The sequence below is a fragment of the Plecotus auritus genome, assembly GCF_963455305.1.
Source record: "Plecotus auritus genome assembly, chromosome: 6".
Taxonomy (NCBI): domain Eukaryota; kingdom Metazoa; phylum Chordata; class Mammalia; order Chiroptera; family Vespertilionidae; genus Plecotus; species Plecotus auritus.
In genome coordinates, this window is record NC_137773.1 from 177464722 (window position 1) to 177484289 (window position 19568).

At 58.3% G+C, this 19568-nt stretch overlaps 1 protein-coding gene across 5 annotated transcripts in view; it reads right to left on the bottom strand.

The window, feature by feature from the left end:
• Positions 1-248: 248 nt before the first annotated feature.
• The window catches only part of DAG1 (dystroglycan 1), a 45369-nt gene continuing 26049 nt past the window's right edge, over positions 249-19568 (bottom strand). For 3 of the 5 annotated variants that reach the window (XM_080671615.1, XM_080671614.1, XM_080671618.1), the window contains exons 2-3: positions 15787-16182; positions 249-5021 (exon numbers count right to left, since the gene is read on the bottom strand). In XM_080671615.1, coding sequence (XP_080527741.1) covers positions 2622-5021; positions 15787-16071 — 2685 coding nt within the window. In that variant the 5' untranslated portion in view covers positions 16072-16182 and the 3' untranslated portion in view covers positions 249-2621. Of the gene's footprint in view, positions 5022-15786; positions 16183-16794; positions 16932-18989 lie in introns of those variants that run through there. The other 2 variants (XM_080671617.1, XM_080671616.1) reach the window with 2 other exon arrangements.

Here is a 19568-nt window from a genome sequence, read left to right on the forward strand (position 1 = left end):
AGTTTCACTGAGTTTTCTGCCTCCCCCCACCCCCCACCCCGAAAACTGAGACTGGCGGGCTCACCAGTTGGCAGAACACACCCACCCACTCTGAGGGGCACAGAAGTGGTAAGGCTGGGGAGGCCCGAAGGTGAGCAGCTCGAAGGCCCCCTTGGACTGGGCCTGCCTGGCCCCCATCCCCCCCCCCCCCGCCCCCGTCATGTCCCAGAACGTGTGGAAGTGCGGAAATAGACGCTTGGAGGCCATGGCATTGTAATAAAGACACTGCTTTTATTTAGTTTGATATGTTTCTATACAGAATGCAGAAAACACATCTGAAACCCATACAGAAGGAAATAAAACACGCCAGTGGTTGGTGAACACTTGAATGTGAGGTTGGCTGTCTCACAGAGTCCGACGCCATCGGCCATCAGCAGCCTGCACGGGGGGCTGGGGGGCTGCCTACAAGGGCATTGTTGCTCTTGTTATTCTGTTCACTGCCCCAGCGCCTCCAGTTGCTATGGCAACAGGCCATTCTGGGCCAGCCACATCTCTGCATGGCCCTGCCTCATGGTGGGGTTGCTAGGGGCAACTGAGCTGTTTGGAAAGCCTTTCAGAGCCCTCACCTGGAACACCAGAATTGTTTACTTTCTGATGAGGTCATCAAAAACAGTCTCTCCAGGTCAGACCCCACTTGTGCTCCTGCCTCTGGGGCATTGGGGGAACTCTGGCTTGGATCGGGGCTTGGAGGCGCAAGGCCTGGTCACCAGATGTCCACTGAGCCTCCATCTGCAGGCGCCCCCACAGGGGCACTGCCCACTCAAGCTCCCACTGGGGCCGGGCAGGGGAGAGAGGGGCTGGGCCCTGCGGGAGAAGGCCCAGGGGCAAGACCCTCTGGGGGGCACGGTGGAGACCCCCCTGCCGGGCCCTCCCTCCGGAGGCAGCACACACGATCCTCTGCAGAAAGGTCTATATGGCTTAGAAGTGGCTGCTCGGTGTGCGAAGGGAGCCGGGCCCACCACCACCCTCGATCACGTTATTGCGAAAGGCGTTCCTCCCTAAGGTGCCGCCGGTAACTCTCAGGCCCCAAAAGTCATGCTCAAAGGGTTTCCCCCAAAGGAGGGGACTCCAAGCAGAGGGGGCGCCCCTGAGTCACGGGACAGAGATGCAGATGGACGGACGGACACTCTGCTACAAAAGGCAAAGGAGCCCCAGTGTAATTCCAGGATTTAAACCAATAAGCAAGGAAGGGGCAAACGAACAAAAAAAAGAAGGAAGGAAGGAAGAAAGGGAAAAAATAAAACCAAACCAAAATGAGCAAAGCCGTCAGTTCCATGGAGTCGACACTAAGAGCTCGTACAAACCGCTGTAAGCATCACCGTTTTAAATCTTTTTTTTAATAAAACAATTTGAGGCTGTATAAAAACTTTAGTAAAAAATTAGCTGTGAGAGCCCACAGGTTTTCACTATGAACTATTGCTGGCACTCCTCCCCAGCCGCCAGCCTTTCCCAGCCGCCAGGCCCCAGGCCTGGGACTGGAGCGCCAGAGAAGAGGGGTGGGGGGTCAGGGTGGGGGCTGTGGGCTGTTGGGACAATGTGGCCAAGGTCACGTGAGGAAAGAGCATCACATGACGTAAAAATATTGCATCTTCACCAAAATGTCCCCCGAGTGTTTCAAAAGCCATGATATTCCTTTTAGGAGGGAAAAACACAGAAGGTACAGAAACCAGGTGGATGTGGTCGAGTCCCTCGACCTCCCCAGGCACCCCCATGAGCAGCTGGCCCACCCTGCAGCACCTAGGTTGGGGGCCGTGGCCCACTGCCTCTTGGAGTCCCGTTTCTATGGAAGTGAAGACCCCTTGGTGGTGAGCTGCGAGCGTGCATGGGGTGGGGTGTGATGTCCACGGCCCAGAGGCGCCTCCAGCTTCCAGCCCGTGGCTACAGCGGGAGAGCAAGCCCAGCACCAGGGCCCTGGCCCCCGAGCCAGGGCCGGGAGGCCCCCAGTCAGGCTCTGGGGTACCAGAGCAACCAGGTTTACGTAGTGTGAAAAAATAGGATTCCTTTGATAAAAAATACTGTCCCTTGGTCTTCTCTAAGTTTGAAACACCCTGGGAGCTTATTTTTAGCAAAGCAGTTTCCCACACCCACCCAAAAATTATACATACAAGTTTAGGTAAACAGCAGATTAAATGTAAAAACTTAACCTTAAGAAAGTCCTTTGAATGTAATCTTTAGCTACTGTTTTCCATGTTACATCCTGCAGCTAGACACACGTGAATAGAAAAAACAGTACAGTTAGTGTTAAAGGCAAACGCAGAGGCCGAGGCCGCCAGCACTGCCTGCGAGCTCATCGGCTCCGCCCCCTCCACCAGAGCCAGCAGCCACACGCAGCGGAGAATTCTCTATGAACAAACAGAAAGCTGTTAGGCAAAAAAGAAAAGTAAAACTGTCCCCAAGGCCTCTCCGGCCGCTTTGGGGTTAGGAGGACAGAGAGGCGGGCGTGTCCAGCCCCGCGTCAGTGTGTGCTAGGTCAGGTGTCGGCTCCCAGGGGGCGATGGTCTGCAGGCCACCCGTCTCCACAGACAACCCCGTGTTGTCTCCAGGGCCCTGCCCTACCCTGCCTCCGCCTAGGCGCTTGTGGGTTAAGGGGGCACATAGGGAGGGGGTGACCGGTACGGGGTCATGTTCTTGGGGCGGGAGCCCTTGCCCTCCATGGGGGCTGTGAAGGGCGGGGGAGGCTGGTAGGGAGGCGCGTTGGGATCCTCCTCGCGCAGGGGCGTGTACTCTCCCACGGTGTCCTGGTTCAGAGGGGTGGTTTCGGGCACGCTCTGGTTGGGGTACTCGGGGGGCGGGAGGGGGGCTTTCTCCTCCTGCAGGATGAGAGGCATGCTGGAGGAGGGGGGCGGCTTGGAGTCGTCCAGCTCGTCGGCGAAGATGATGGGCACGCCCTTCTTGATGAAGGTGGCCTGGTCCTCCAGCGTGAGCTTGCCCTTCCGCTTCTTGCGGTAGCAGACCATGGCGATGATGCCGGCGATGAGCAGGATGGCGGCGACCACCACGGCCGGGATGACCGTGTGCAGGTACACGTCATCCTCGCTGCTCTTCTCGGGGTCCCTGTCGGGCACCGCCGTGGTCGGCGCCTCAGAGGGCACCCTCCGGGGCGGCGCCACGGGGATGAACTGCAGGTGCCGGCAGCTCCCGGAGCCCGTCACAGCCACGCTCAAGGCCTTGAAGTCGGGCTCCAGGGCGTTGGAGAAGGCGGGCCGGGGTTTGCCGTCATCCTCGGCGATCCTCCGGCTCAGCCCCGCGACCTGCTCCTTGGGGCAGGGCTCCATGGGCAGCGTGTTGTTGGTCCACTCCACCACGATGGAGCCCTGGGCGATGCTCTGCAGGGTGACGGTGCTGCAGTTGCGGTCCCCGAAGGCGAAGGCCAGCTTCCTCACCAGCGCGATCTTCTTGTGGACGTCGTTCACCACTGGCCCCGCGTCGCCCGCCAGCGTGGCCTGGAAGCGCGCGGGCGCCTTGTCCCCCTGCGGGCGCCTGTGGACGTGGATCTCGAAGGCGTCCACGGCCGACAGGCCGCCCTTGTCGGTGGCGTGCAGGAAGTACTCGTGCTTGCCCACGTGGCCGCCGTCGGGCAGCCCGTACAGCAGCTGGCTGTTGGTGTTGAACTGCACCCACGACTTCTCGCCCACCAGCTGCTGCTCCCGCAGCTTGAGGGTCAGCTTCAGCTTGTCCGTGGTGGTGTCCTCCCTGTCGTAGAAGGTGTCCGACGGGATCTTCACCTCAAAGTAGGTGCCGACCCAGGCGTCCACCTTGTCGATGTGGTTCTTGAGCTCCGGGCGCTGGTTGGGCTCCCCGCCGCGGGGCACCCCGCTGGTGGTGGTGCGGATGCGCGTAGGCGGGGAGGCCGTCTCCAGTCTGGTGATGGGCGCTTTGGTGGTGACCCGGGGCACCGGTCGGGAGGTGCGTGGCTTCTTGGTCGGCCTTCGAGTCGAGGTGGTTGAGGAGTCGGTAGAAGGCGTGGCTGGCTTTGGCGTGGATACGCGGGGCTTCTTGGTGGTAGTTGTGGGAGGGGTAGCGACCGCCGTGGGCTCCACGTAGCCAGGAATGGTCATCGTGGGGCGGATCTGACCAGGAACCGTGGTGCCAGCTTCTGCCACCCGAGTGGGCTGGATGGGGCCCAGGGTTGGGGTCTGGATAATGGCACCACGAGTCCGAATGGTGACGGTGGGCCTCCCAGGAACGGGGTCCCTGACCGGAGGAGCCATGGTCTCCGTGGGAGGAGCAATGGCTGGAGACGTGGGGGTGGGCACGATCCTGGATGGCGGCTCCTGGATGGCGGTGGTGGGGGGGCCAATGGCAGTGACCGGTGTGGGTGTGGCGTGGATCTGCCGCCGGATGCGTTTGGGGAGAGGGGGCTTCTTGTTGGCGATGTGCCAACCCACGACGGGGTAGCCGAGCTGGGCGGACATGGCCCCCTCCCGGGCGGGGGCCTCCACGCCGCGGATGTCCGGCACGCTGTTCTGGTTCAGGGAGCAGCCCAGCCTCCAGGACAGCAGGGCCCCATTCTCCACCACCTTCTTGGCGTTGCCTGGGCCGGCCATGAAGGCGGACATGTCGAACAGCCGGTTGTTCACCACGGGCACCAGCTTCATGCTGGGCGGCTCCACTCCCGAGAAGCTCCGCATGCTGCGCAGCAGGGCGACCCTCTGCTGTGGGCTCATCTTGGTGAGGTCGGCGTCCAGAATGACCGTCAGCACCGTCACGGGCTCGTCCGCAGCACAGGCAGAGGGCGCCAGCTCCCCGGGGTCCGGGACGGCCCGCACGGCCTGCAGCTCGCTGTGGTCCTCGGGGTAAACCTCGATGGAGAACACGCTGGAAGCCTGGGGGACGTGGCTCCCGTTGGCCCCCGGCCGGGCAGCAGTCACCGCGATGTAATGCACCCCCTTATCGGTGTCGAGGGGGAGGCCCTCCAGGCTGCGGCTCTGCGGGTCCCAGTGCAGCCAGGGCGGCAAGGCCTCCTTCCCTGCAGCCGATACCTGGAAGAGACACCAGCGCCAGGTGAGTGCTACTGTCGCTGCTGCGCCCGAGAGCGGTCACAGGTTAACAGCTGGCCGCGCCCGAGAGCGGTCACAGGCTAACAGCTGGCCGCGCCCGAGAGCAGTCACAGGTTAACAGCTGGCCGCGCCCGAGAGTGGTCACAGGTTAACAGCTGGCCGCGCCCGAGAGCGGTCACAGGCTAACAGCTGGCCGCGCCCGAGAGCGGTCACAGGTTAACAGCTGGCCGCGCCGAACCGTGCGACAGGCTGGAGGTGTCACCCAGAGTCCTGCTGAGGGAACCCCTCCTCTCCCGGGCTCAGCTGCGGGAGGGCTGGGCTGCCGGATGGGCAGCTTGAAAGGCCAACGGTTCTCTCAAGGCCGCATGGGTGGCGAGAGCGGGCTGGCACTCGAACAGGTCTCATCCCAGAGAACGGACGCGCGGGGCCCAAGAATGCTGTGGGGCCCAGCCAGGGTGGCTCAGGGGCTGAGCATCGACCTATGAACCAGGAAGTCATGGTTTGATTCTGGTCAAGGGCACATGCCCGGGTTGCAGGCTCGATCCCCAGTGCAGGGCATGCAGGAGGCAGCTGATCAATGAGTCTCTCTCATCACGGATGTTGGCATCTCTCTCTCCCTCTCCCTTCCTCTCTGAGATCAGTAAGAACATATTAAATAAAACAGGACACTGTGGGGCTTATAGCAGCGACATGCCGGCCACCTCCTTGCCCACTCTGCCTGAAGCCCCCTCAGCCCCCTCCTGCCTGTGCAGACACTACCTTCCACCCAGGAGGAGCGCCGCCATCTAACACCGCTAGTCCCCATCTGCCAGCTCACTAACCATTCGCTGCCACACAGCCGGCGTCAGAAACGGTCAAGTACCTGTAGAAATCGGTATTTCCAGATCCATGAAGAACATTAAATATATTTTCCTTTACAAGCTCTTTTAGCAATAAAAAATATTTATTTCAAATGTTTTGGCTAAAACACTTGTGCTTTATTTTTTTCACTTCAATTATGTTAAATATGTAAACAGCCTCAATCACCTATAAACATAGAAAGCCAAGTTTGAATGCTCGTTTTGCAAAAAAAAATGAAGCAGAGATGTCAGGCCCAAATGGAGTAGCTGGGGAACGGTGAGATGTTTACAGGGCGGGCAGGACCTGGGGTCCTGAGAGGCGGGCAGCAGGTGATCGCGGTGTGGACCTCGGGTTCTGCCACCCAAGAATGTTTCCTAACCCCTCCCCCGACAGCCACCACTGAGATGAGAGCACACCTGGCAGAGGGGGGGCTCAGGGGGAAGGGGGGCCTGGCTGGAGCTCTGGGTGAAGTCAGGAAGGAAAAGCCACCCGTACAGAGACCAGGAGAGGCTCCAAAGGTGGGTGCCAACTGGCGGGCCAGGCCCATGGGACATTCCTGAGTGGCCAGGCAGCTAGGCCTGTGCCCGACCCTGAGTTCCTCCATCAGCAGATGAGCAAGCCGCCCCAGGGCTTTCCCAAGGCTGCCCAGCCGCACAGGGCTCGTTACAACAGAGAAGGGCAACTCCTCAAGCATCCTATCTGCTGACCCAATGGCCACGCGCTCTGCCGTGGGCATTTCCTAGGAATAAACTCAGGCCACTTCGGCCCAGGCTCCCACACAGCCAGTCTCGAAAGACGTGCGCTACTGGAAACTATGCCAAGTAACCGTCTACCATGTCGCGGACAGGTAGCATCAATAACAAACATGGGAGAAAAGCCCAGGTTTCACCAAAGCAATTAAAATCCTCCGTGTCTAAGTGGAAGGCGCGAGCGCAGAACCCGCAGCTTTGTGGATCACGGACACCGTTCTTTCCCTGGCCGCCCTCCAGCGCTACAGGCACCGCACAAACCGAGCCACGACTCCGCCCTGCGCCCCGGCCTGCCTTCCCTCTGCAGATTCTGGCTCCTTGGGTCCTAGAGCCCCGGCTACACCTGGCCACAGGACAGGCCCTCAGCCTGGGTCTGCAGCCTGAAGCAGACCGCTCCCAGGGTCTTGGGGTCGCCGAGACAGGAAGGAAAGGCACCAACTGAACACTCTACCCCTGCATCTCAGAGCACCGGGGTCCTGGCAGTGTGGGCCCAGGCAGCACGCTGCAAACACTGACTCACTTCAGAGAAGGGCTCTGTCTCCGGATTCATACCCCAAAGCAGAAGCTCAAGGCATCAAAGGGAGCAAGGAGGCTGCAGGAAGCAAAATACACCTGCTTCCCCAGGAACCTAGCCGAGCCCAGGACGCGCTGGCGCCCGCCCTTCCAAGGCCACTGGGGAAAGCCCCTGAACTGGGAAGTCTGAACAGGCCCGAGGGCTGGCAGCGCCGTCACCCAAAGGGCCCCCCGTGGCCGTCCCCCAGGCGCTCCGTGGACGGACGGAACCTCTGCGATGCAGCACCTGCTCCCTTGACCAAGCAGGAGCCGCAGTCCACGGAGTCGGCCATCCTCCGGCTTTCAAAACCCCGGCCCACTCCCCTCTCAGGGCCCAACGGTGAAGCAGGATCTGAGAGTTCCTGCTGAGAGACGGCCCCCGCGACAAGCCAGGACTCATCCTTGTAACGACAGCCGACCCAAGGGGAAGCCCCAGCGGCAGGAGCCTGGGCTGAGGCCCAGGTCCAGGCAGGCTGAGGCCCGACCCACCCTCAGCCCGTTTTCTCATCTGTAAAGAGGGAGGCGATGCCATTCTTGTCCATCACAGCGCCAGGCACGTGCTGAGTGCTCGGCGCTGCTTCCCCACCCAACCGGACACACGGGGAAGCTGCTGGCCAGGCCCCGCGCCCCAGTCCTCCTTCCTAAATGGCCTTGGACCCGAACACCGAGGCTTTGTCTCCCGAGTCATACCCCAAAGCAGAAGCTCAAAGCACCAAGGAAGCCCTGACCAGTTTGGCTCAGTGGATAGAGCCTCGGCCTGCGGACTGAAGGGTCCCAGGTTCGATTCCGGTCAAGGGCATGTACCTTGGTTGCGGGCACTCCTGCAGCTGATCGGTGTTTCTCTCTCATCGATCCTTCTAACTCTCTCTCCCTTCCTCTCTGTAAAAAATCAATAAAATATATTTAAAAAAAAATAATAAAGCACCAAGGGAATACAAAGGCTGCAGGAGGGGGAAGCAGGGTATCGGGGAACGAGGCCGGGGCTGGGGCCCTCAGGGACTCACTTCCCTGTCCGCAGGAGTGGATGGGATACCGGGGGCCTGGGGCAGGGGAGGACTTTATGTGGCACCCAAACACCAGCACTCACTTCCTCTCAGTCCACGCAGGTGTGCTGGGGCTGGCACACCTGTACCCGAGGCTCTAGCTCTGGAGCCTTTGGTTCCCGCATGTAAGTATTCCTGCCCTAGCCACACTGTTCCCACCCAACTAACTCCTAAGGGCTGCTGGGCTGGGAAAGGCAGGGGAGAGGCCGAATCAGCTCAGGGGATGCTCCAGCACCAGCACGTGAGGCCGGGGACAGGCTGGTCCCAGCCATGGACTCCCCAGGGTTTCCGGTCACTCAGCCGCACCCCCACCCCCACTGCCTGGCGTGGCGGAGACGGGCCTGCCGACCTACAACGCAGCGCCCGGGCAGGAGCCTTCGGGCAGCGAGTGGGAACACGACAGCTGCAGGAGGCAGACTCCGCAGGGCGAGGCCCACGTGAGAAATCCCAGGCCAGAAAGAGCCAGAAACCTTGGCCGTTTCAGCAGCCCTCAGCGCGGACGTGCTTCTGAGATGGAAGGCAAGCCCAGCCCGGAGGAAGTGAGACCTCGAACCACCACGGGCCCAGTTTTAGAAACCCTGATCCATAACGTACATCCCAAGCCATTAAGAATCTAAACCGCAGAGCCTGGGCAGACCCAGGAGTAAAGGCTGCCCACAGTGAATCACCGAGCAATGCCTGGGCCTCTGCCAGGTGGGAAGGTGTGGTCTTCCCTCAGTCCGGACCAGCACACGACTAGAAGCAGACTCCCCGCTCAGTCCGGGACCGTCTCTCCCACGCTCTGCTGGCCCCTCTCCCACGGTCGACCCTCAAGCCCCCGGGCTGAGGAAGGAGGCCCCTGTGCTAACACCGGGCAGCACAAGCTGTCCCCCCACTCAGGGCCCTTCCCCACCCGCAGAAAGAGCAAAGGGGCGGAGGGGCTTCCGTGCCCAGGTGCCAGCGGGTCAGGCACAACTGGAAGACAAGCTGAAACTGGACTCACCCCGGGGCCTAATTAGTTCCGTGACCTTTGGCTTCTGGAACCAAGAAAACCTGTTTTGGCACCTGGAGCCCACACCTGGGTGTCCTACCCAGGCAGGAGTTGTAGGACTTGGATACGGCCAGGGAAGGCTCCAGAGATGGGGACACTGCCACACCACGGCACCGCGTGAGCTGAGGACGGCCAGCAGAGAGGCACTGAGACAAAGGTGCTCTGAGGCCAGCATCAACTTCTGCCAATGATGCCCATGGGCGGCCCCGTGGCTGGGCCGGGCTGGGGGTGGCACCGGGCAACAGGAAGAGCCTCTGGCTGGAGGTCAAAGGGCGAAGACCTTCTCCCCACAGAAGCGAAGAACCATGGTGGGAAGGGGTGCAAGTAGAGCAGAGCCACAGCCATGAGACCATCGATCCATGGTAGACATGCAGCCCTCACACCAGCACGCGGCTCTGGCCACCAAGGCCACGGCCACGGGACCACACCGTGGACACACCTGCCCAGCCCAGGCAGTGCCTTCTGGTCTGATTATGGAGCGCTTTACCTAGCGGTGCCTGCTCTCATCGAAAAACAAAAACTAACCTTCTTCCCCCGACGTGAGGGACAGCGGGGCGCAGCGACAGGCGCTGTCAACCTCCTCAGTGTCCGTCCCTGTCCCACGCCCTGCCATCAGCTGTTTTTACTGTCACGTCCTTGCAGTCCTCACAGTGTTTTTTCCGGACGCAGAGGCCTGTTTTCCTAAGTATTTGAGCTGATGCGATCGGGCAAACGCTTTTCTGACAGCCCGCCCCAGGCTGCCGCCCTCGCCGCCGGCCTCCCCTCCCCTCCCCTCCCCTCCCCTCCCCTCCCCTCCCGGTGTGCGTGCTCACAAGGGGCCCATTCAGAGCCGGCACACCCACTGAGGCAGGAAGAAGCTGCAGTTCATCTCACGCAGGCGGGCCGCCACAAAGCCCTCCAGCCTCCGAAGAAACGCTCCTTTCATGAGCTCTCCTTCCCGGCCAAAGAGTGGCCATTGTTCTCAGAGGAACAATTGGGGGCCATGCCAGCGGAGAGCAGGGCCCCAGGAAGGGCCGCTCCCGGCTGCAGCACCTTGGGCTGAAGGAAGTCCTCATTGTCTCCGGGCAAGGAGCCTGGGGGCCACGGGGTGAGAGCCACCGGCCGCACCCCCCACAGGAGGCATCTGAGGGGCCTTGAGAGGGGCAGCCGGGTCCCTTCACAAGAGGGGCCCCCGAGAGGGAGGGCTGGGGCGTCTCCTCACCCTCAGCCAGGGAGCCACACTCCCTGAGTCAGAGGAAAGGCGCCCACCCAAGGGAGCCAGCGGCAGGAGGGGTGAGGTGCCGATGGCCGGCGCGGGCCAGCCTGGGATCCGCCCAGCAGGGCAAGCTGGAGTCTGGGGACCTGGCCCCCGAGACCCTGAGGAGGAGGGAGGGTGCCCCCGGGTCTGCTGTGGGAGCAAAGAACAGCTACCACCTGGGCTGAGCTTGCACACGGCATCCGGTCTGGCCCAAAGGAGCCCACGCCAGGGCCACCTGCCGCAGGGTGTCCTGAGGTCACAGGAGGGGACAGAGTGGGTCAGGGCACAGGTCTCTCAGGAAGGTCAGGCGGCCGCAAGGGCCTGGAGTGGCCTTCTTGCATCACCGAGCCCACGGAGTCCACTGGGCGGGACGCTGGGGCTGATCACGTCCAGTGGGCTCTGAGGCAGAGCAGTCCGGCCAGGACGGGAAGGTGCGGCTCCGGACGGGAAGGTGTGTCGGGTGTGGGGCAGAGCACAGGCTCAGGCCTCGTGCAGCCTGGTGTATCCAATGTGGGGCACGCTGATGGGCACACCTGGCTGACGCCAAGCACACGCCCTCGGCCGCTGTGACTCCCAGTTGCTACAACCTCCTGAAACAGCATAACCAGCGGCCCACACAGGTCACAGAGGCCGGCAGGCGGCTCACTAGCATGAGACCTGGCCTCCTATCCTTTCAACGCTGTTCCCCAGTCAGCGGCGAACACCGCATCATTCCATCTCAACCCCATCACAGCCCCTGAGCAGCCAGCATGACCATCCCACCGTCTGACCTCAGCAGACCGCGGCGGATGCTCCGCCCACGAGCCCTCGTTAGGCAGCAGCCAGGTCCACATCGGCCGGAAGACCAGCTCTCACCTAGGAACCCACAGGAGGCTTGGTCTCCTTGCCCCCAACATGGCTGGCATTCTCCCTGCACTCGGCCAGGGAGGCTTTGACAATCCAAAGCAGGTTTGCAGGTCCTCACGCCTTCTGCCAGCCCAAAAGCATATGAGGGCCTACTGTGTGACAGACGTCGCCCATGCAGACGAACAAAAGGAAGAATTTCAAGTACAGAAATTTGCTGAGAAGGCAGCAGAGGGTTTTGAGGGAAAGCGACTTTCATCGGGTGGAGGGAAGAACGCCAAGGCCCCAGGTGATGCCGACAGAAGAAAGCCAGAGGCCTGGGGGGGGGGGGGGCGAGCTTGGCAGGTGCAGCAGACAGGGCGACTGTGGCTGGGGCATGGCATACAAAGGGGAAGGGGCTCGACCCCAGTGCAGCTCCCTAACAGGGAGAAGGGGCTGTGAAGCCGATTAAGCTTTACAAAGATAAAGATGTCTCTTGCCTCTGTGTGGAGAACAGACCGAGGGGTCAAGAACAAAGGTCGGGGCCCTGGCCGGTTTGACTCGGTAGATAGAGCGTCAGCCTGTGGACTGAAGGGTCCCGGGTTTGATTCCGGTCGGGGGCACATGCCCGGGTTGTGGGCTCAATCCCCAGTGGGGGGCGTGCAGGAGGCAGCTGATCAATGATTCTCTCTCATCATGAATGTCTCTCTTTCTCTCCCTCTCCCTTCCTCTCTGAAATCAACCAAAATATATTAATAAAAAAAAAAAAAAGAACAGAGGCGGGGGGGCCGGGGCAGAGGTAAGTGGTGGCTAGGATGATGGTAAGAGTGATGGGTATGATTTGGAGGTCACCCCAACAAGGCTCCTTGGGCGCAAGAACTGACATGTTCCTCACATACACAGAATATTGGCAGCCATTGAAAGTTATATTCCCGCCCGCCGGCATGGCTCAGTGGTTGAGCATCGACCTATGAACCAAGAGGTCCCGTTTGATTCCGAGTCAGGGCACATGCCCAGGTTGCAGGCTCGATCCCCAGCGTGAGGCATGCAGGAGGCAGCCAATCAGTGATTCTCTCTTATCATTGATGTGTCTATCTCTCTCACCCTCTCCCTTCCTCTCTGAAATCAATAAGAATATATTTTAAGAAAAGAAAAAGGAAGTTATATTATATTCTCAGAAAATGCTTCACAACCCAGGGAGAAAAACTGAAGTACAGTGAATGAAAAACAGTTAAAATATATCCAGTGTGATCCCAGGTCTAACGCGCCTGGTGGGCATGTGCCATGGCCGTCTCTTGAAAACAGAAAATGATGGAGGAGTTTGCTGAGTGGAGGAACCACAAAAGCTTTTCTTTTTCCTTTTCTACACGTATGTCTACGCCCCATTATTATAACGAGGGGAAACGCCTTTAACAGAAAGGCTTCAATCCCGTTCTGGGGAAAGAAAGCAAAGCCAGGAAGGAAGGCAGCTGCTCTGACTCCCCACCCCGCTCTCCCGGGCAGCGAGGCTGTCGGGATGAAGAGCCACACATCTTGTTTCTCTACAGGCTCATCAGCTACTAAGTGGTCTGCTTTACAGATAAATATGCTCAGATAAAATCCTGTTTTCCAGTAAAACCTCTTTCCTGCTCCTGGAGAGTAAGCCTGTTAAGCGTCTCTGCCAGACCCAGCAACTGTCTGGCGCACTGCGGCACTGCCAGGCACCTGTGGTCAAGACGAACCCACGTGAGACAGGCCACGGCCACGGGAACGAGGCAACCAGGGCAGCGTTTGGATATCCAGATCGAGTCTGCAGGTGCGCAAGAAATGTACCCCAAACTGTCCTCCTTCACCTAACGGTCAGACTAGCATCAGGCTTGCTGGGGGTTATGACGCGCAGGGGGAATCCACCAGCGAGAAAGAGCTCGTGGAAGTGAGCGGCATCTTCAGAAGCATGACCACCTCTGCGCTCACGGCCCCGAGAACCAGCCGCCGCAAACAGAGGAGGGCCAACGGGAAAAGGAAGAGAGCACAGGAGGCGGGGGCTGCCGAGGTTCAGGGAACCTCGGGGCCTGGAGGGGGGCACAGACTCTGTGGCCGTTTCTAACCTCGATGCCTGGGCTGGGGGTCGGAGGGGGCAGGCTGTGGGGAAGGACTGACGAGACCACTGTTTGTGCTCTGACCGGTGGCGTGCAAGGCAGCGTGGCCCTGCGGTCTCCAAGCCCAGGCCTCAGGAGACTGGCACCTTCCATTTCCTGGGCCTTGAACTGCCTAACCAAGGAGCCCAGCTCCTGTGCCACGAGGAAGCCCCAGCAGCCCGTGCAGAGGTCCGCAGGGAAAGGGACCAAGAACGCCGACCAGCAGCCCCCGCTACGCTCCGGCCGACAGGGAGCGCGCCCGTTTACCGACGGAACGCCGAACGGGAGCGGGCAGCGCCGGCCATCCTCGCAGCGCGGCCTCCAGCCCCGAGGAGCCACTCCAGCGAGTGCCACGGAGGCGGAGGTGAGATTCCCAGGTGAGCTCTGAGTCCCTCAATTCCTGGCCACAGAATGAGAGCAAAACAAATTGGCTGTTTTAAACCACTAACCCTTTGTGGTTTGGCACACCAACAGGTAGTCAGAACTCTACTAGTACGTGCATGCACAAATCTACATGCCATACAGACATAAAACTACCTTAACCAAGTACAGATTTTTTTTATTGGCTAGCATATTTTTATTGATTTCAGAGAGGAAGGGAAAGGGAGAGAGAGAAACATCAGTGATGAGACTCATCCATCGGCTGCCTCGTGCACGCTCCCTGCTGGGGATGGAGCCCACAACCTGGGCATGCGCCCTGACTGGGAATTGAACCGTGACCTCCTGGTTCATGGGTCAATGCTCAACCACTGAGCCACACCAGCCGGGCCTAAGTATAGATCTTAAAATACTTTCAGTTTATTTTCAAGCCACACCTCTAAGGAGTGAATGCTGTAGGTCAGGGAGAGCTGTGAGCTAAATCTGGCCTCCGCTACCTGTTTTTGTACACCCAGGACTAAAAATGGTGTGTTGTTTTTAGGGTTTTTTTTTTGCATTTTCAAGTAATTAAAGAAATCAATAAGCAAAACAATAGTATTTCTTGACATGTGAAATTACATGAAATTCCAATTTCACCTTCTGTGTCCCTAAGTGAGGTTTTACTGGAGCACAGCCATGCCCACTCACCGACAGACTGTCCGTGGGTCCTCTGGCTACCCGGGCAGCGCGGAGGAAGTGCCAGAGAGCTCAAAGGGCCTAGGAGGCCTAACACAGGGTCTGGCCCTGGAAGAAACGGGTGCTGACCTCTGCCCTAGGAGGTGCTCAGGGTTTGAGAGGGACACCCACGCACCCGCAGGGCCACCATGCAAACTCACTCACGATGCGGAGGAAATGACAGGGTCCCACACCCCCGGACACAGGCTGGTGCTTCTTCACACAGAAGCTTCCTGCTCCCCCTGACTCCCACCCTGCCTCGGCCAAGGTACTCCTCCTACTGCTACATGGGGCTCAGATCCCCCGCGTTCCTGAACTGCTTCCCCAGAAGGAGATGGGGCCAGGCTGAAGTTTGGCTACTAATTTTGGTTCCTAAGTGACCAAATACATGAGCAAACATAGAATACTGAGTTAGAGCAAAACTCCTATGTTATTCACACTTTGTTTTTAAAAAATAGGTTCAGCCCTAGCCGGTTTGGCTCAGTGGATAGAGTGTCGGCCTGCGGACTGAAAGGTCCCCGGTTCGATTCCGGTCAAGGGCATGTACCTTGGTTGCGGGCACATCCCCAGTAGGGGGAGTGCAGGAGGAAGCTGATGGATGTTTCTAACTCTCTATCACTCTCCCTTTCTCTCTGTAAAAAATCAATAAAATATATTTTTTAAAAAAATAGGTTCAAAGCATTGAAAAGTTCTGTATTTCTTGGGTTTAACCCCATAGTTCATGACAGGCCTTTTCCTAAACACAGGCCTTTCCCATCACATGCCTAAGGTGATGACCAAGAGACCTTCAAGAGTACACACGCCAAGGCTTTTAGTGGCGACACCCTCAAAATGGGAGGAAGGCCGCCCGGCGTGGCTCAGGGGGTGAGCGTCGACCTATGAACCAGGAGGTCACGGTGCGAGTCTCAGTCGAGGCACATGGCCGGGTTGTGGATTCGATCCCCAGTGTGGGGCGTGCGGGAGGCAGCCAATCAATGACTCTCTCTCATCATTGATATCTCTCTCTCCCTCCCCCTTCCTCTCTGACATCAATGAAAACGTATTTTTTAAAAACAGGAGTAGGAATGAAGGTTTCGGATGCCATCCTGAGATTATGGGGACCCTCTGGTGAACACCCGTGACTGTTCCCCTCTTAAGGGACAGTACGTAGGTTCTGGAAAAACGGAGCTCAGAATCGCCAGAGCACAGAACTGACACAGTGAAAGCTCAAACTGCAATGGCAGATGATCACTTCTTCCTCATTCACCCTTCCCATCCCGCCTCACCTGGAGGACTTCTCCATCAGAGGCAATGACGTCTGCAGGAATGGTCACTCGAAACAAGCGCCCGACGACAGCCGTGCCATCCGGAATGCCCGCCACCGTGGGGGCGGCCTCCGGGAGGTCTGCAAGCACCGCGTGCATGGACGCCTCCAGCTGGCTCTCCCAGGCCCCGGCGGCCTCGGAAGGCCCACTTGGCCAGTGGGACTGAGTCACGGCCACGCAGAGCAGGAGGAGAAAGGCCCGCCCCCCGACGGGGAGCAGCAGCGAAAGGCCCACAGACATCCTCATCCAGGCTGAGTCTGCGCAAGCCGGTCTCGCGATGACAGGAAGTCAGTGACGTGGTCCCAGAGCTGGGTCCTCACCCCCTGCACGCCTGCTCCATCCCAGAGTACTCAGAGCCTGAAAAAGAAGAAGAGCCGTCTCAGACGTCAGCAATCCCCGTGGTTTCACAGCTGTGCACAGGCAGTGACTACCCCCTAACTCTGCTGCCAGGAATACCTATCCTGAGCTGGATCACGTCTCACCCTGCGCTGTCCAGTACGGGCCAGCAGTCACAGGTGGCACTGAGCACTGGAAACGTGGCTTGCCCTGTAAATGTTAAGTGCACACCGAATTTTTCAAAGTTCACATAAAAAAGCAATGTAAAGCCCTGGCTGGTGTGGCTCAGTGGATAGAGCGTTGGCCTGCAGACTGAAGGGTCCCAGGTTCGATTCCGGTCAAGGGCACATGCCCAGGTTGCGGGCTCGATCCCCAGTGTGGGGCATACAGGAGGCAGCCGATCAATTATTCTCTCTCACCATTGATGCTTCTCTCTCCCTCTCCCTTCCTCTCTGAAGTCAATAAAAATATGTATTTTTAAGTTTTTAAAAAATATAGCTGAATGTCAGGATAAGGAAGGATTTAATCAAAAACACAAAACATGGAAGAAAAAGACACTGGACTTGCACTTCCAGGAAGATGGAGTAGATCCATTTTTCCCTGGTTTCCCCACCGAAAACGCCTACACATTACCTGTGAAATAAACAGAGACTTTTAATAAGTCAAGAAGGCAGGGCAGCGAGGGACCCAGGACCCAAGCAGAGATGGTGGGTTCTCTGAGCTTCCCTTTCGACTCAGACGTCCCAGAAGCAGAGCTGAAGAAGCTGGCAACTCAGAAATGCCAACGGGTGGGACAAAGGTCCCAACCAAAGCGGCTCTCTAGCTAAGAGCAGGGGGGGGAGCGTAGCAAGACCGAGAACACTCGGACAATAGCCGCTCTCTTCTGGCCCGACACCGCAGGAAGCAACCGGGCTCCCTCCCACCGCGCCAGCCCAGGCCAAGTGGGGGCCTAGGCTTCCTCCCTCCTGAGGCTGTGACACGGCCCCGAAGACCCCCGAGGCAACGGCGGAGAAGGCCAAGCTCGGACCTCCACCCCCGCTGGCCAGCAACAGGGCGCGGCCCTCGTCCTCCTCCTCCCCCAGCCCCACAGAGCAAAGAGAATGACCAGAGACAGAGAAGGGCATCGTGATGACACAAGGGCCAACCCACCAGGAAGAAGAACCCTAGATGTACATGTACCAAACAGCAGAGCTAGAAACCATGGAAAGTGAAACCGGATAGACCTGAAAGAAAGGGATTTAAATCCCCATCCTAACTGGAAACTTCAATGCCATCCTCTCAACAACTGACAGAACCAGAAAGAAAATCAGCAAGGATACAAGAGAACTCAAAAGTACCACCGATCAGCATCGCCTAGGCCCGTGGTCGGCAAACTGCGGCTCGCGAGCCACATGCGGCTCTTTGGCCCCTTGAGTGTGGCTCTTCCACAAAAAGCCACGGCCTGGGCGAGTCTATGTTGAAGAAGAGGCGTTAGAAGAAGTTTAAGTTTAAAAAATGTGCTCTCAAAAGAAATTTCAATCGTTGTGCTGTTGATATTTGGCTCTGTTGACTAAGGAGTTTGCCGACCGCTGTCCTAGGCCTTCATGCAACTCTCCACCTGCCAGCAGGTCACACGTTCTTTTCTTTTTTTTCTTTTTTTTTTTTTTTATATATTTTATTGATATTTCACAGAGAGGAAAGGAGAGGGATAGAGAGTTAGAAACATCGATGAGAGAGAAACATCGATCAGCTGCCTCCTGCACACCTCCCACTGAGGATGTGCCCGCAACCAAGGTACATGCCCTTGACCGGAATCGAACCCGGGACCTTTCAGTCCGCAGGCCGACGCTCTATCCAGTGAGCCAAACCGGTTTCGGCTCACACGTTCTTTTCAAGTGTTGGTGGGACACGGACCAGACAGACCACAGCTAGAGCCACGAACGAACCTCGGCCAAGGCAAAGACTGGGAATAATACTGAGTGTGTTCTCTGGCCACAAGGACTCAAATCAGAAGTCACCGACCAAAGGAAGACAGGGACTCCGAACATCTGACAACTGTACAACGTACTTGTAAGTAGTCCTGGGTCAGAGAGCCAGTTCAAGGGCACAGGAAAGTGCACCACCCTGAATAAAGATAGAGCCAGGTTTGTTCCAGAACACACCTAAAGCCGTGCTTACCGGTAGAGGTGAACTGACAGCACTGGGTCACCGGAGAGAAAGGAAGTGTCACCAGTGATCTCTGCTCCCACCGCAAGATCGAGAGAGAAAGAAAAGGCCTGGCAGGGGAGCCCGCCGCTGCAGCCTGGTCCTGGCGCAGGTGGTCCCTGTCAGGGCACATCCCCGGGCTGCGGCTAATTCCCGCTTAGGGCGCATGCGGGAGGCAACAGACAGGTGTATGCTCCGCCCCCCCCCCCCCCCGGCCACTCTAAGATCCATTTTTTTTTTTTAAATATAGTTTATTGATTTTTTACAGAGAGGAAGGGAGAGGGATAGAGAGTTAGAAACATCGATGAGAGAGAAACATTGATCAGCTGCCTCCTGCACACCCCCTACTGGGGATGTGCCCGCAACCAAGGTACATGCCCTTGACCGGAATCGAACCGGGGACCTTTCAGTCCGCAGGCCGACGCTCTATCCACTGAGCCAAACCGGTTTCGGCTATTTTAAGCTATCTTAAACTGTAACTTTGGAGTTTACTTTCTTGTTGCATAGTTTTCCTTTAATGGCCTTTTCCTTTCTCAGGCTTCAAACTCTCATCTCGTAAGTGGCTCCACTCAGCCAGCACCTGCAGGCCTGGCTGGAAGGGCGGTACACTGGGCTCAGCGATGTATCACAGGCCAGGCACGCACCTCACCGGTGAACGGGGAGGATACAGGGCTTTTTTTTTTTAGCTTCTCGCTGTCTTCACTCTTCAGTTTACTTCCTTTTAGATCCCGTTTGTCTTTTACTTTTTCACTGACTTTCCATTTTAACATTCTCGGCTCATCTGAAAACAGTAACAGTGTGAGACACGCCCTGTCGCTGAACATATCTGCGGACACATGACGACACGGGTCTGTTTCATGACTCAGTGCTCCTTATTTAGCAAGCGGGCGATGTCCCAGGCACCACTCCAGCTGCTGTGCTTGGTTTCCATGCCTGGGGAGAAAAGATCTTTATGCAACTTGGCCAGAAGCAGCCTGTGTCTCTGCCGCGGCTCTCCGTGAGCGGGGGTCACGTCTCCGGGGCCAGGAGCTTGGCAGGCCGCACCCACATCCCGTGAGGACGTCCCTCTGGAGGGTTGGACGTGCTCAGCCTTGGTCACTCGGAGGAGGCCTTGCAGAAACCCTCCTCCTCGTTCTTCAGGGACCGAGGCCCCGAGAGGTAACCCGCAACCCCGGTCCCGGAACCGCGGGCGGGACCTGGCGGAGAAGATGCTGGGGGACCAG